Source organism: Callospermophilus lateralis, chromosome 17, assembly GCF_048772815.1.
Source record: "Callospermophilus lateralis isolate mCalLat2 chromosome 17, mCalLat2.hap1, whole genome shotgun sequence".
Lineage (NCBI taxonomy): Eukaryota > Metazoa > Chordata > Mammalia > Rodentia > Sciuridae > Callospermophilus > Callospermophilus lateralis.
The window spans coordinates 59,580,566-59,595,720 of record NC_135321.1 but is presented as its reverse complement, the minus strand read 5'-3'; the positions used below and the strand labels follow the sequence as shown (position 1 = coordinate 59,595,720).

The 15,155-nt window shown below is 46.2% G+C and overlaps 1 protein-coding gene across 1 annotated transcript in view; it reads right to left on the bottom strand.

Moving 5' to 3' along the window:
- The window catches only part of LOC143638109 (E3 ubiquitin-protein ligase RNF213-like), a 62,459-nt gene extending 53,961 nt beyond the window's left edge, over nt 1-8,498 (bottom strand). The window contains 5 exon segments of the mRNA XM_077105622.1: nt 1,867-2,016; nt 2,195-2,368; nt 4,639-4,819; nt 7,869-7,886; nt 8,487-8,498. Of these exon segments, the coding sequence (XP_076961737.1) occupies nt 1,867-2,016; nt 2,195-2,368; nt 4,639-4,819; nt 7,869-7,886; nt 8,487-8,498 (535 nt within the window).
- Between the last annotated feature and the right edge of the window lie 6,657 nt (nt 8,499-15,155).

Sequence of the window (15,155 nt, the reverse complement as noted above, 5' to 3'; positions counted from 1 at the left end):
ATCAGAACAGAAGAAGTTTTAATGTGGGAAATATATCCAAAAAAGCCAATAGGTATTGTGTAGCTCAGTGGTAGAATGCTTGCCTAGCATGCGTTCAATCCTCAGTGCCATTAAAAAAATAAATAAATAAAAAATTTAAAAAAGCCTAGCATCCATCCCCAACATGCAAAAAAGGAAAGAAAGAAAGAAAGCCAACAGATAAAAGCAACTTGGATGAAACGGGAAAAAATGGGAAAACATGCTGCAACCATGAACCACAAGAACATAGTATATAAATGAATATTTCAAGAGAAAAGGGAGGGGCTGGGATTGTGGCTCAGTGGTAGAGCACACACCTAGCACATGTGAGGCACTGGGTTCTATCCTCAGCACCACATAAAGATAAATAAATAAAGGTATTTTGTCCATCTACAACTAAGCAAAATATCTTTAAAAAAAAAAAAAGTTTGGGGCATGATGGTACACACCTGTAATCCCAGTGGCTGGCAAGGCTGAGGTAGTAGGATCACGAGTTCAAAGCCAGCCTCAGCAAAAGAAAAATAATAAACAAATCAGTGAGACCATGTCTCTAAATAAAATACAAAAATAGGGCTGGGGATGTAGCTCAGTGTTCTAGTGCCCCTGAGTTCGACTCCAGTGCCAAAAAAGAAAAGAAAAAAGGGAGTGCCTTCAAATTAACTATATATAAGAGCTGAAATGAAGAATTCAATGCCCAGGTTATAGGAGGAGATTGAAGAGAAGGCTCAGGAAGTGAAGCCCAAGCAGGAGAGATGTCATGGGAGTCAGGCAACCATGCCAGGAGGCCCAGCAGCTGCTGATGTGCACCCTGCAACAGGGAAAGCATAATTAACCAATTCAGGAGAACACCCTAGAGCTCTAAGACTAGATCTCTGGCTGAGACCTGCCAGTGCCCCATCCTAGAGATGGAAAAGAGACCCAAGGCCAGGCACAGATTAATGTCAACTTCAGAACACTAGGGCCCGACAGTTCTCAAGAGCATCCAGAGAAGGACAACAAGCTCCATACAGAGGATCAGTAGCGAGAATGCATCTGACATCCCAATGCAGCACTCAGGCAGCACTCTGAAGGAAATTCTGCCCCTGGCCCAATGATCAACCTATAGCAGGGGCATAGTTCTGTATCTGGCCTCCTGTGTCCCATTCCCAGCAAGCAGTAGATGCCACCCTCTGTCAAACAGGAGTCATGCACAGGCCAGAGATGCAGGACCTGCCCTACCAGCCCAGAGGCCAAGGCAACCCTGGGAGACAGAGGAGATTAAGGGCCAACTACCCGCTAGGGAAAATAAGCCCTCTGTCCTGGGAGATCTTCAGAGACATCCACTCAGATAGCTAGTTCAGTTTGGGGCTGAATTTGAAATAAACACAATAAAAAGGGGGAAAAGGAAGTACCAAGGAAAGAAATGCAATTCTACCAGCTACAGAAACTTTGTGCCAGAACCATGGAGTGGCCATAGTCCACCACACGGCTCGCCTGTGAATCCTATGTTCACACCATGGCGAAGGCCCTACCCTGAAGAAGGTACCAGTAACTCAGGACACCACTGGGAGTGACAGAGCAGCAAGGAGCCTCATGTTCAGGGCACAGACTGGAGAAAGATCTACACCTCCCCTCCTTGGGAAGCCAGCATAGGACATTGACACTGGGAAATTGGGGACATCGACGGGTGTAGAGGCACACAAACAAGAATGTACAAGGGAAGCTGCTTCCCTGGGCAAATGCATTGAAAACTGGGTCAAGAATGTTTTTTAAAAGCTTCTCCCTGAAAAATAAGGCCCCTCTATTTGTGGCCTGCTTCATCTCCGTGACAGCTCTCAAGGGTTCCTTGCGCAACTGCGGGAGCAGTACCTTGGATGAGATGCTTCACCTTCCCACACAGCCTCAGGAGGCTGTCCACCTGTCTCTTCTCTCTCATCAGAAACATGACTTCGCCCATCCTCCAGTCCAGTGTCTCTTCCATGTCACAATTTTTCTCTTGGAATGAAGAACTTTCTGTCTCTGGAAAATAATGACAAAGTCAGCCAAAGGAAACAAACTTCACGATATCCCTTTCTCTCCCTGGGAGTGCCCCACAGTCACCATCAGAAGGACAAGGAGGCCCCCACTTGGTGGTAGAGAGGAGGACAGCCAGCACACATGTGAACATAGGCTTCTTACCAGCCTGGCCTCAGCTCACCTAACTGCCACAGGTCCAGAAACTGACTTTTGTGCTTCAGGATCAGCTCCAATCGTCTGACCAATATGGACCCATTCAGGACATCACCAGCAACCTCTGTGAAGACAGAGCTGGCGGCAGCCATCAACCTCTTGGCGTCCTCTGTGATGTTGGCTAAGAGTTTCTCATCTGTCCCTGAGAAGATAACGAGCACAATGAGCATGCGGCCCTCCCCTCTCCTTGCCATTAGAACCTCTCACCAGCCCCATGCCCACACGGCGCTGGCAGCAGTCAGTGGTGTTTCCAAATGCGCTGATGCCTCACTCAGCTATGCCTGTATCTATGAGGTTCAGGTCTTAACCTAGTGCATCTCCTATCTGGGAGGAGGAGACCCTTCCAATGGCCAAAGTCAGCCAGGAGAACCACAATGCTCAGGGTTGAAGTCCTGAGCCCATGCTACAGTGAACGTATTTCTTGAACTACATATGATATTCTTGGAAATTCACCTTGTGGGAGACCAACCTTGCACGTGACTGAGTCATACTCCCTGGCTGGGTGCTGATGTACTCAGTCACAGAAATGTGGCAAAGCTTTCCCCATCCTTCTTGGGTTTGAGGGACAGTGCCTTGTGCATAGATGTGTCTTGCTACAGCACCATGGGTGAAGTTATGCTCACCTGTTCCTTTGTAATATAACCCCTTGCCCTGCTTAGGATAGAATCTTTCATGGAAGTGCCTGTGTGTGTCCCCTTCTCTTACTATGCCCTTGGATGTGGCCTACTCAGATGTCAGTCAACATGCTGACAACAGACATCATAAAGATAGACTCAGCCCCCTGAAACCTGACCCCTTGCCTCATTTGAATAGCTTCTCCTCAATAAAAGGGGTCAGCACGTGCTCTCACTCTCTCTCTCTTCCTGCGGACCCTTAAAGTCAGAGGAGCCGTCACTGCGACCCCAAACAAAAAGGTATTTGTGTCTCTTTTATTTTATTTGGTGTACCCAGTCAGCCCAGTTCAACTGGAGTGATCCCTGAGCCTTTTAGTCACAAGTACAGAAACCCGGCACATCTGTCTTGAGAATCCCTGCAGTAGTAGGAAAATAAACTGCAACAGGACAAGCTCACATCAGAGGCCACTCCACGGGTGCAGGGAAGCATCTGCACAGCACCCAGGAAGGAGGCATATCCATGCTGCAGCTTCATGCTCTGCCTATCTTGTCTGTGGATCAAAACCTGGAACATGAGCTTTTGGAGCAACTAGAGGACAATATTTTAAAACATGACTAGTTTAACTGCCAGACTATCTCACAGTAATATGAGGTTCATATAGTATTATGAGAAGACCAAGTTTATTTTTACCATAAAAAACAAAGATAAGGGGCTGGGGATGTGGCTCCAGGGGTAGCACACTCGCCTGGCTGCACAGGGCGCTGGGTTCGATCCTCAGCACCACATAAAAATAAAATAAAGATGTTGTGTCCACCCCAAACTAAAAAATACATATTAAAAAAATTCTCTCTCTCTCTTTTAAAAAACAAAACAAAACAAAGATAACAGGAGGCTGGGGTGCAGCTTGATGGTAGTGTGTTAGGCTAGCAGGCATGAATCCCTGGTTCATCCCCAGCATCACCCCTATACAGAGTGCAGCTGAGATGACCTTCAGTGGGAGAATGGACCAACCCAGGCACATCCAGACAAGGGGACTTTACTCAGTGATAAAAGGAATGAAACCATGAAGCCAGGAAAAGACAAGGAGGAGCCTTAAATGCATGCTGTGGAGTGTGACAGTGAACTCTTCCCCAGCAGGCTGCTGTGGCCCGTGCACACAGCAGCCACCGTCAGAACCACACACTACTCCTGCCTATGACCTGGTGTAGAACAGAGCAGCTGGTTTGGCTGAGACAATCATTGGCCCTGGGTTTTTATTGCCACACAAGTGCTTTCCCACTACAGGATCTGAATCTAGCAATTTACACATAAACCTGCACCATCATTTCCAGGGCAACACACGACACTTGGGAAGGTGATAGCTGAAGAGTCACTTCATGTTGTGTTAGTTATCAATATTGGTCTCAAAATGTGACACATGAGCTTCACAGGGAGGCAAGCTGGGCTTGGACTGATTTCTAATCATTTGTTATCTTGGACACAGTGAGTCTCCAACATCCTGGTTAAGCAATGTGCCCTGGGTACTTCCATTCCCTCATCTGGAAATCAAGGGGCTTGGGGACTTTCAGAGAGGTTGCTTCAAGGACCGTGTGTCCCCCCAGGAACACATATTCAGCAGGCACTCAGCAGACAATGGTTCTAGTGTTAGAAGCTCTTTATGCCTAACACCTGCCTGGGCACCTCCATGCATCCTGCCTTTACCAAACCTCGGCACATGCAGGCTGAGGACCAGGTTCACTACCTTGCCTCTTCATTTGCCCAAGGAAGGACAGAAACTCCAACCAGTCCTACACGCACCGTGCAACTTGAAGAGCTGCTTCACATCAGGCCCCGTGAGCAGGTGTTCAAGAATCTCATCCAGGCCTTCCACAGACTCCCTGTTGTTCCTGGGTCAGGACTTGGTGATCACAGCAGACACAAGGCTGCCAAATTTCTGCAAATCATGACAAGAGACTCCCTCCAGTACACTGATCTGAGACTAAAAGAAAATGAATTAAAAGAGAGAGTTGAGAAGATTTTACTGATTTGTCTTTTAATGACACAAGTTAGCACCCAAGAGCATTTCATAAATCTACTGAAGCTAGTTTTATAGTGCCTCAAAAAAAATAATAATACAGAAGAGAGATTGGGCTACCCCCTGGTAGCTTGGTGTATTGGAGGCCCTGGGTTTTATCCCCCATATTGCAAAAAGAAAAGAAACATAAAATACTAAATATTTCCTAGGGAATTTCCATTGTCCTGGCCTGGCTCCTTATGTGAGGTGCCGGAGGTTTGAAGATGCATACACATGCACAAATACACCCCTACAACCCCAAGTCACACACCCTCCCAGCTCATTGTCAGCTTCTGTATTTCTCTTAGACTTGCCTGTCATGAAAAATGCCAAAAACAAGATGAGGAAAACTTCACTACATCACAAACTGCCCTCAAACACCAAAGACACTCCAATTCTCCTTCTGATGCTTCACCAAGAAACAAAACAGTTTTCTTCTTTGCATTCACATTTTTGTAAAAAAATGAAAAAGTTTCAGTGATCAATAAAAAACACAGGATGAACTAATAACAGGTACTTTTGACACTTAACAGGATAAAAGAAAACATTAATTAGCAATGAATAAAAAGTTATAGACCATAGGGAAGTAAGATTTATCCCAGGAATAAAACCATGTTTTTACATCAAAAATCAGTTAATAGGCCTGGTGTAGGGGCACATGCCTGTAATCCCAGCAGCTCACTAGGCTGAGGCAGGAGGATCACAAGTTGGAGGCTAGATTCAGCAACTTAGTGAAGCTCTGTCTCAAAATGAAAAACAAAAAGAGCTGGCAATGTGGCTCAGTGATAAAGCACCCCTGGGTTCCATCTCCAGTCCACACACGCAGACACAAAAACATGAATACATCATACTGATAGAAAAAGTGACACAACCATTGTAATAGATACAGAAGAAGTATCAGGCAAAACTCCAAGAACAAGACCAGGATAGCCAATTTCACTCCTTTCACAGTGCCAGAGTTGCTATCCAGGGCAATTAGGTAAGGAAAAGAAAAAAAAAAAGTATTGGGATTGTAAAGGAAGTACTAACTTACAGGCAGATAACATGGTCATCTATGTCAAAACTTCAAAGAAGGTACTCTCCCACGGATACCCCGCTAGAGAAAAGAAATGAGCCTGCAAAGCTGTAGGCCACAGAGACGAGGTGCTGCCCTGTTCCAAGTGCTAGTGATAAACAATCCAAAAACATATTTGAGAAAACAATTTTTAAAAATATTTTTGGGACTGGAGATGTGGCTCAAGCAGTAGCGTACTAGCCTGGCATGCGTGCGGCCCGGGTTCGATCCTCAGCACCACATACAAACAAAGATGTTGTGTCCGCCGAATACTAAAAAATAAATATCAAAAAAAATTCCCTCTCTCTCTCTCTCTCTCTCTCTCTCTCTCACTCACTCACTCTCTCTCTCTCTCTTAAATTTTTTTTTTTTTTTAGTTGTAGATGGACACAATACCTTTATTTTATTTAATTTTTATGTGGTGCTGAGGATCAAACCCAGTGCCTCACAAGTGCTAGGCAGGTGCTCTACCACTGTGCCACAACCCCAGCCCTGAAAAAATAATTTGTTACAATAGCAAAGGAATAAAGTACTTAGGAGTAAATTTCATAAAAGAAATGCAGACCTCACCACTTGCAAACTGCAAACTACTGTTGAAAGAACTTAAGGACCAAAATAAATGGGGAGACATTCCAGGTTCAGAAGCCATGAGATGTGACATTGTTAAGAGGTCAACACTCCCCAAAATGACTTACAGATTCAAAGCCTTTGTTCCTGGCCTCTACTTCCTTCAGCAGACCTAATGACTTCCTCAGTTTCTGTTCAGTCACACTCAACCCTGAATGCCTCTCAGTCACCAGAGTCTGTGATTCCTCTAGAACAATGTTCACCTCAGCCACGTGGACTTTCCTCTCCCCCATCTTATCCCTCCTGATCCCATGGCCCATTGTGTATTTCTGCCAGACCCCAACCTGACTCCTCAGTGTGACTCAATGATACTCTCACTGGGAACCAAGCCACAGAGCTATCTCCCCACAACAACTATTGGTTGCCTTCTCCTATCCGATTGCCATCTCCTGTGCCATTGCCTTCTCCTGTCCCATTGCCATCTCCTTTCCCAGCAGTCTCAGGCCATATTCTCTCCACCTGTCTCATCTCATCCCTCTCTTAGTGGCAGATGACTGCCAAAGTCTGTGGCCTCTCCCGCTCCCCACACAGTGAATCCAAGAGAGATCATGCTTCCCACCCACCAGAGGACTCACTCTGGGCAAACCACCCACTCTCGCAAGTAGAGGCTGAAGTGACTTCTTTCATTAACCCTGGTGTCCAGAAACTGATGGAGATACCAATCAGGAAGAGAGCAGGAAGGAAAATTTGTAATGTGAAGACAAAAGATGAACCAGTCTACTCCCTGAATTCTCTGGGAAGCACAGTACAGTCCCTGGCAGGGAGCAGGACACCACTATCCCACGACCCTTCTGAAACACAAAAGGCAAGCCTAGAGATGCTTACTTTTCCTCGGCAGCTCTTTTACACCATTTTTACAGCAGAAATGCAGCCAGCTCTTTTGTGGCCTCCCCATTCTGCATAGCAAGTCTCTGGTGGCTACTGTCAGAATGTCTGGGCCCTCAGCAGACTTTTCCTCCATTGCATTCAATGAAATGCTTGATTACATTACAGGGCAGGTGCAGGCTGCACCTGGGCCACTCTTTTCCTCCCAGTTGCTCCACCCTCTTGTTCAATTTCAGCCTGTGACTCCAACCTTGTCTTGCTCCCAGTCACCATCACTGGCTCAGATCCACCATCAGGCCCATCTCCCATCATCTCTCCCAAGTTTGCAATGCCATGTTCCACTGAATATCACATGTGGATTTCCATGCCCCACAAGCCAAGAGGAGACCCAGCTGCTTTCCCCTTCTGCTCTTCAACACCTGGAATACTACATTTTAAGAATACAAGTAGAAAGTAGAGAGGCTTTACCTTATTTGGTCCAGAAGTCTCAGAAAATCACTTCTGAGAACAGGGCCTCCTGTGATCACAAGCCCATCAACAAGCTCCCAGGGGATTTCTTCAGCCTTGAGCTTCAGGAGAAATGGGAGCAACACCTTCAGAAGAGGTTTATGCTACACCAGTACAGACAACCACCCAATATCTACCCACTTCTGAATCTGAACGAGTCCTGGGACAACATCCCAAGGGCAGATCAGGCAAAGGATAATTGTGGGTCTTCCTGTAACTCAGTAATTCCAGACAACAGAAGCCCTCCTATACAAGAGACTGGTTCAGAGAGGGCAGAGATAATCCAAGAAGGAAGGATTCCTAGGGTGTTTGGCATTCCAGGCTGGGCACATATCATGTCTCTGCCCCACCTGGAAATTCAAACACTCACAAGATAACTTGGGATAGACCATCCTTAAAAGGTGGGGAAGTCTTCAGGAACACCTCCCAGGAAATCTCCCTCCTTGATGCTGGCACAGGTGGGACCTACCCCTCAGGGTCCTCAAGCACATAAATGTCCTGAAGATGAAAAACTCTGAGGCTTCACTACCTCCACAGCCCGCCCTCCCCTCCTCATCCTCCTGTGACTCCGCGGCTGACTCCATTGGCCATGATGGGAAAAACCACCCAGAAAGGTCCAGGACTGAAGGAAGTAGCACAAACTTCAGTTCCCACCCTGAAGAGTCCTCATTTGAGTCCTTGAGCAGAACTCCATCTAGTGAGAACTGTGGGCTCTCAGATGCTCCTTCAACCACAGAAGAGGGCAGCTTGCCCTCTCAGCCTCACACTTACATTCTCATGGGCAGAACCTGGCACAATGGTACTGTCCTGGGATCTGTAAGAGAGCCTGGAACCAAGTCCAAGCCTAGAAATGGGCAGACATGAGTCCCTGGGGAGTGGAGGTGTGACCTTACAAGTCTCATGCCACAGCATGTCATCACTTCAGGTAGGACACCAATTTTTAAAGGCTGAAGAAGTCAGAGAAATAGAGGATGAGGAGGAGGAGTCTTCTAACTGGGGAATCACCAATGAAATCAGAAAGACCATAAAACTTCCCAAATGTTCATATTAATCTGGGGAATTTAGAATCTCAGAGGATCAGTAACACCCTCCTATAAGTTCTATTTCCCAGGGCCAAGATACTACTCATGCCTGAAAGCAGAGACTGAGCCAGAGAACCAGCCTCAAGAACTGGCTACAGGTGTCATCCCGCAAGACTTTGCCACTGACATGTTTCATCAGGACTGTGCCCCTGAGGTGCTCCTGGCTACAGACATCCTAGCTTCCTAGGAGCATGTCCAGTAGCAGTTCATCAACTTCTTGGGGGCTGTATAGACTCTTGACCAGTGAAGACAGCAGAGAAGACCTACAGGAACCCAAGATCCCTGAGCTCCAGGATTCAGGGAAGAGCAGGAGAAATAAGTTAAGGCCAACTGCCAAGAGGGAGGACAGAGTGAGGCCCAGGTCAGAAGCATAAGAAGAAAGACTTTCAGGGCCACTCTGCCTCAGTCATAAAGGTAGGAGACATTGTGGGGGACAAGTCCTCCCAGGCTCCTTCAAAGAGGAACTTTGGGGACAGAATAAAGAACTTTCTGCAGAATATTGTCCCCAGTGAAGGCAAAAGGCAGGCAAACTCCCTACCCAAAGTCATGACCCCATCAACTACTACCCAAAGCCAAAGGTCAGTCACAAGCCGACAGCTTACAGATAAGAGGGCATCGGAAGCCCAGGCACTCATGACCACTGTTGAATGGATCATAGAGCAGAAAATGAAGTTTCATCATAATCTTTCTTCCCACAAGAAAAACATGTGAAAGAGGAACCACAGACCCCTGTGGGTAGGCAATCCCATTATTCCAGGGGTTCCTCCTCCCTGGAGCAAAGGAGAGGGATGAAAGCTATGGCTCCTGGTCACCAGGCCACCCCAGGGGCCACAGCCATACTCCAATCAGGTGAATCAGAAACCAGGATAACAATCCAGCCTTGCTGCTCAAGGAGTCTGCACCTCTGTCCAGCCCCTGCCAGCAGAGGACCCAGGGTGGGAGGTATCTCGGGCCACAGTGTGCACTATCCAAGGCACTGTGCTCTTCAGAGACGTTTGTTGTCTCGTCAGCATCAACATGCTTCCCACTCCTATCCTGCTGGGAAGAAGTTTTTCCCACAATTCAGACCATACTGAGAAAAACTGTCCTCATGTGAGCCCAACCTGTTTGATAATGGTTTCTTCTTAATGAGGTGACAATGGCTTAATAATACTGCTTTTTTTTTTTTTTTTTTTTTAATCAGAGAGGCTTTTGTCTGTCTTGCTGGGTCTAGGGAAGGAAGTCATATCTGTTCTTCATTACTCTGGATTCTAGAAGGAAGTGGACATGTAGGGAGGTGACAGTGGCATTGAGTACCCACCCTTATGCCAGATCAATCCTCTCATTACAACTTAAGAATTCATGACTTGATCATTAGAAATAAGAGAATGCCTTAGGGACTTATCAAGAATGGGGCTACCCCACGAGAAATCCACCCCAAGGTCTGAATCAGCCTTTCCTTCAATCCTGATCTTTGTGAAGGTATACAGTTTGGGGTACAAGGATACCATGGAACTTAGTAGCTTCCCATGTCCAGGAAAGTTATACTTTCCTGGTCCTGAGTTCAGAGGTGGCCAGAAAGTCCCTGCTGCTGGATGTCTTGGTGGGAAACACAGGAAAACTGCCCTGTGAACCCTTGCCTTATGGAGGTTAACATAGAGATGGGCCTTTCCAGCTCCTTTTTCTTCAGGCTGCATGCAGTGGCCATGTCACCTATTTCTGCTCCTGCCTTCCTCACTCTCTAAAGCAGTGGCCAGAATGAAAATTATAGATCTGTATGTGTCTGGGTGGGAACAGCAAGTTGGCTGCTAAGGGCTGTGTCACATGCAACTTGCTAACCCTGAACCCCCCAACCCCCAGTTGGCACAAATATGTGTGCACTAACCATCTGACATTGGGGCAGAGTGGGCAGAGAATGGGATGTGGAGGTTTAAAATGGAGCCAAAGAAAGAGAATAACATGGGGATATCACAAATGGTGTGGTTTATGGGAAGCCTCTGCACTCCTATTACCAGCCACCAACCTGAGGGACTGAAAATTGTGGACTCACTCTGGCCTCAACCCTATGCACCCTCTCTAGCTCCCAGACCACAGACCTGGAGAAGCCCCTTTAGCAAAGACACAGGCTGGAGAGAAAGAACGGATGAGTTAATCAATTGGAGTAGCCAGAACTAAGGAACTCCAGCTGTGACTCCCAGTTAGATGACCTTTAGACATGGCCCTAGCTCTTCTTCTGCAGTGGAAAAGCAGGGACCTAAAAAGTCCAAAAGGAGTAGCCTGGAATCACAAAGCAAGATTCTCTAGGCTTCCAGAAATTGCTTTTCCAGAGACTAGAAAAGAAAAAGTGATTCAGTTAGAACTTGTCATATCATGGCAGTGACTTGTCCAAAATGTAGGAATAAGCTGGGTGGGGACAACCAGCAGACTTCCCTGACCTCATTCTGCTTCCAACACAGGCTTCTTCTTCCTGCAGCCTCTCCACATGGGAAAGCAGGCAGGTCCCAAAGGACAAAGAAGAGAAACCATGTCTGCAGAATGCTTGATGCTATGGCCCACCTGGGGAAGGCAGCAGCACCACTCATGGGCCCTCTGCCCTGTTTAGTGATGGAGAGTCCTGTACCATGAAGTGCCAGCAAGGCAGATGACACAGGCATGGTCCTGCTCTAATGTCTGAAAGTACTCCATAGGTAAAGCCAGGTAGTCCTTTCCAGTGCGAGAACAGGCCCTACAAGCCAACCCTGAGCCAGGTCCTGTCCCTTATTTGAAAACAGCAGACCTCAGAATAGGCCTAGGATCAAGAAAAGACCCAGGCACCAAATGGGATAGAACAGAGTCAGATCCTTGAATCTGGCCCTGCTGGGCCCTCTCAAAGCACAGAGAGGCAGGTTCTCTGGGAAGAGGACCTGGATGTGAACCCCAGGTATTGCGAAGGGATAATGCCACAGATAGCGAAATTGATGGACAGCCAGAGCCATGAGAAAGGAAGTCCTGTTTCCCTCTGCTTCTGTCAGCTTTGTCATCTAGAAAGGGCAGTGATTCCAACAACCAGGAGACATCCCAGAGACCCACAGTGAGACCCCCACACAGAGATGTAACAGAATCCTCTGTCAGACACAAGTAAGACCCCCTGGCACATAGCCATTCACAGACCCAACCTAAAGATGGCCACAGAATCCACTACAGAACCTCTAACACAGCAGTCACAGTAACACAAGGACTTCCCTCAGATATAGCACCAACTTCAGGGTCCTCACAGATCTCACAGAACCCTTGACAGACTTCCTAAAAGAACCTCTGAAAGATCTGTACTAACAGAGACCTCAGAGAGACCTCAGAGACACAGAGTCTCCGACAACAACCTTTCACTGCCACATGGTCCTCATGCAGTGATCTCTCACATAGAACTCCCACAGAGTTCCAGACCAAGGGGAAACATCTCCACAGAGATGTCCTACAGATTTCCTCAATGGTCTCATAGAGACCAACCACAGATAGTACACAGACATCTCACACAAACACATTGACCACATGGAGTGTCCTCCTCACACAGAGACCTCATACAGACTTTACACAGATTTTAAAAGACCCACACAGAGATATCACACAGGCACCTCAGAATTCCCACAGGGACTGAACACAGAGACCTTTCACAGAAATTTTCTACAGAAAACCCCACATCATTTTTCTTTCATGTGAAACTCCTTAGCCAACTGGAAGCACAAGGACACTGGCCAGACCCCTGAGACACTGAGACACTGTCAATGTGGCCTCCCAGATGACGTTCTCTGCTTAGGAAAATCCTCAGGAACTTCTGTTCCTCTGTAATGTCATTGCCTCTGAACAGAAGAACTGCAGATTCTAAGTGTAGACCTGAAAAATTCCTTCCTCTACAGGTGTTCACTATCCTCAACTTTGACCCACAGTTTAGAGAATCACAAATTTTAAACACGAATAAAATGCAGACAACATTCAGTGAGAGAAATCATCATCTTATTTGTCCAGTATTAGTTATTATCTTGTCAAATGTATAAATGGCCCCCCTTTTATTTCTTTGGAGACAGGAATTGAATTCTGGATTGTTGACTAGTCTGGAAACACGATAAACACCTATAGCAGATGGACTCTAGGAATGATATGAACCAGCAAACAAGCATCTGGACTCACATCTACCTCCCAGGGGCTGAGCACCCACACAATATCCTAGGCATCCACACAAACAGAGAATAATTTATGGAGTTACAAATGTAAAGTGATAGAGAAGAAAAAAGAGAAGCTTCCACTATCAGAAAGTGTACAGTCTCTCCTCAACCCCGCCTCTCCTCCCCGCCCCCACACAAATATAACCCAAGTTGAGAAACCAATTCACACTAGGCACTGTAGTTAAAATGGGATATATTGTGAATTAAAAGATAATATTCTGCTACTATGAATTATATAGTGCAGAGCAGAAAATACAAAATTAGCCCAAACCCCTCAGCCATCCAGCTGCAACTACAATGAGGGACCATAACCACTGGCTTCAGTAGGGGAACTGTCGAAAGTCAAGTGATCTACATCTGCCTCAAAATAATCCTGTGCAACTCACCTGGTTAGAACAACCTCAGGTTCTCACCCAGTGCCTCAAAGTCCTGCAGGGTGTGGCCCCTGGGGCTCTGTGGCCTCACTCTCACCATGACCCTCCCCCATGGCACGCCACCCATGCTGAGGTTTTCCCTGAACCATTCTGGATGCTGTTCCTTCACAGAAACCCTGCTTGATTTCCCTGTGCTTGGAATGATCACTCCTCAATGCTGCAGGGCTCCTTCTCTTCTCAATGGGCTTCTTTCTCAATGCCCATCCTCAAGATCTTCCATGGTTCCCAGGAGGGCCAGGTCTGCTCTTCCTAGTCCATACCCCCTGCCTGACCCAGTATTTTTGTATTTATTCATTGTCACCCCCTTCCCTAAAGTACAAAGAAATGGGAAGCTGGCTGCCAGAATCAGGCACTTGGAATATGTCCACAAATGACTGATGAAGGCATGAATGGAATCCATAGGAAGTGGGAACTTAGGGCCAGAGATGACCTGGATTTGTCTTAGAAAGCAGTTAGAGACACTCTAAGTGGTCACTTCCCAGAAAACTGACAGCAGCCCAGAAAACTCCTGTCGGCCTGGCCTGGTGCTGGACTTGGGAGGCAGGAGGGTGATGTCCTCAGTAGATTTGGAGGGGCCACTGTGCAGAGGTGGCTGAACTTGTGGGATCCTGCTTTACTCTAGTGAGTAACGACAGAGAGTGGGTGGAGAGGTCTGGGGAGCTTAAGGGATTGGGCACCTGATTTGTCAATGAAAGCCATCTGATGTTAGGGTAATGGCAGAGCCCGGCTTTGCTGACGGACCCACCACCCACCAGCACTTCTCAGTGTCATCTCCACTATGAAAGAAAGTAATTTCCATGGGATTATGAACAATGGTTATGAGACTTGGAAAATGAGTCAAGAAATAACATGAATGGAAAATAAAAAGCTGAACAAATAGAACGTTTAATTAGGAAACTTAAAAATTTCACAATACACGGTTTTCTATCTGGCAACTGCTAATAAGGAACCTAAATGAATCTGTTATGATCATTAATCAAAATAATATTAAATTTCTATAACTTGCTGAGTTGCTGTGGTGACCATGCATGTGAGCAAAGTGAATATTCTGATATCTTCATCTTGTTAACCTAACTAATATTCATGAATAAAATGATAATGGGAAAATGAAAATAATCTAAATATATTTTATCGCACTTTAGTTTTACTTAATAATACCAATGGGATTCAACCCTTGATTCCAATTTACTATTTTTCCAAAATATTTCCTGAAATAATATTAGTAACCCACTACTAACCTTATATGTGCAATGAAGATGATTTTCTTAGAATTTCCTTCCCATAATGCACTGTTTGCTCAAGTTCTCTAAAAACAATTCTCATAAACATAATTATGCAGATGTAAGGCATGTTTCTTAGTTAAAAAGATCATCTGCCAGGCACACTTCCTCCTCTTTTATTGGTGCCACAGATTTCAAGTTTACTGAAAAATGTTTTTTTCCTTTACAAGAAAGGATAGTTCAACCCCACAGCCCAGTGAAACAGCAGTTTCTCCCTTACATCTGCTGTCATCAGATGCACCCAAGGACATCTGCACAATGCTGGCACTTCCCT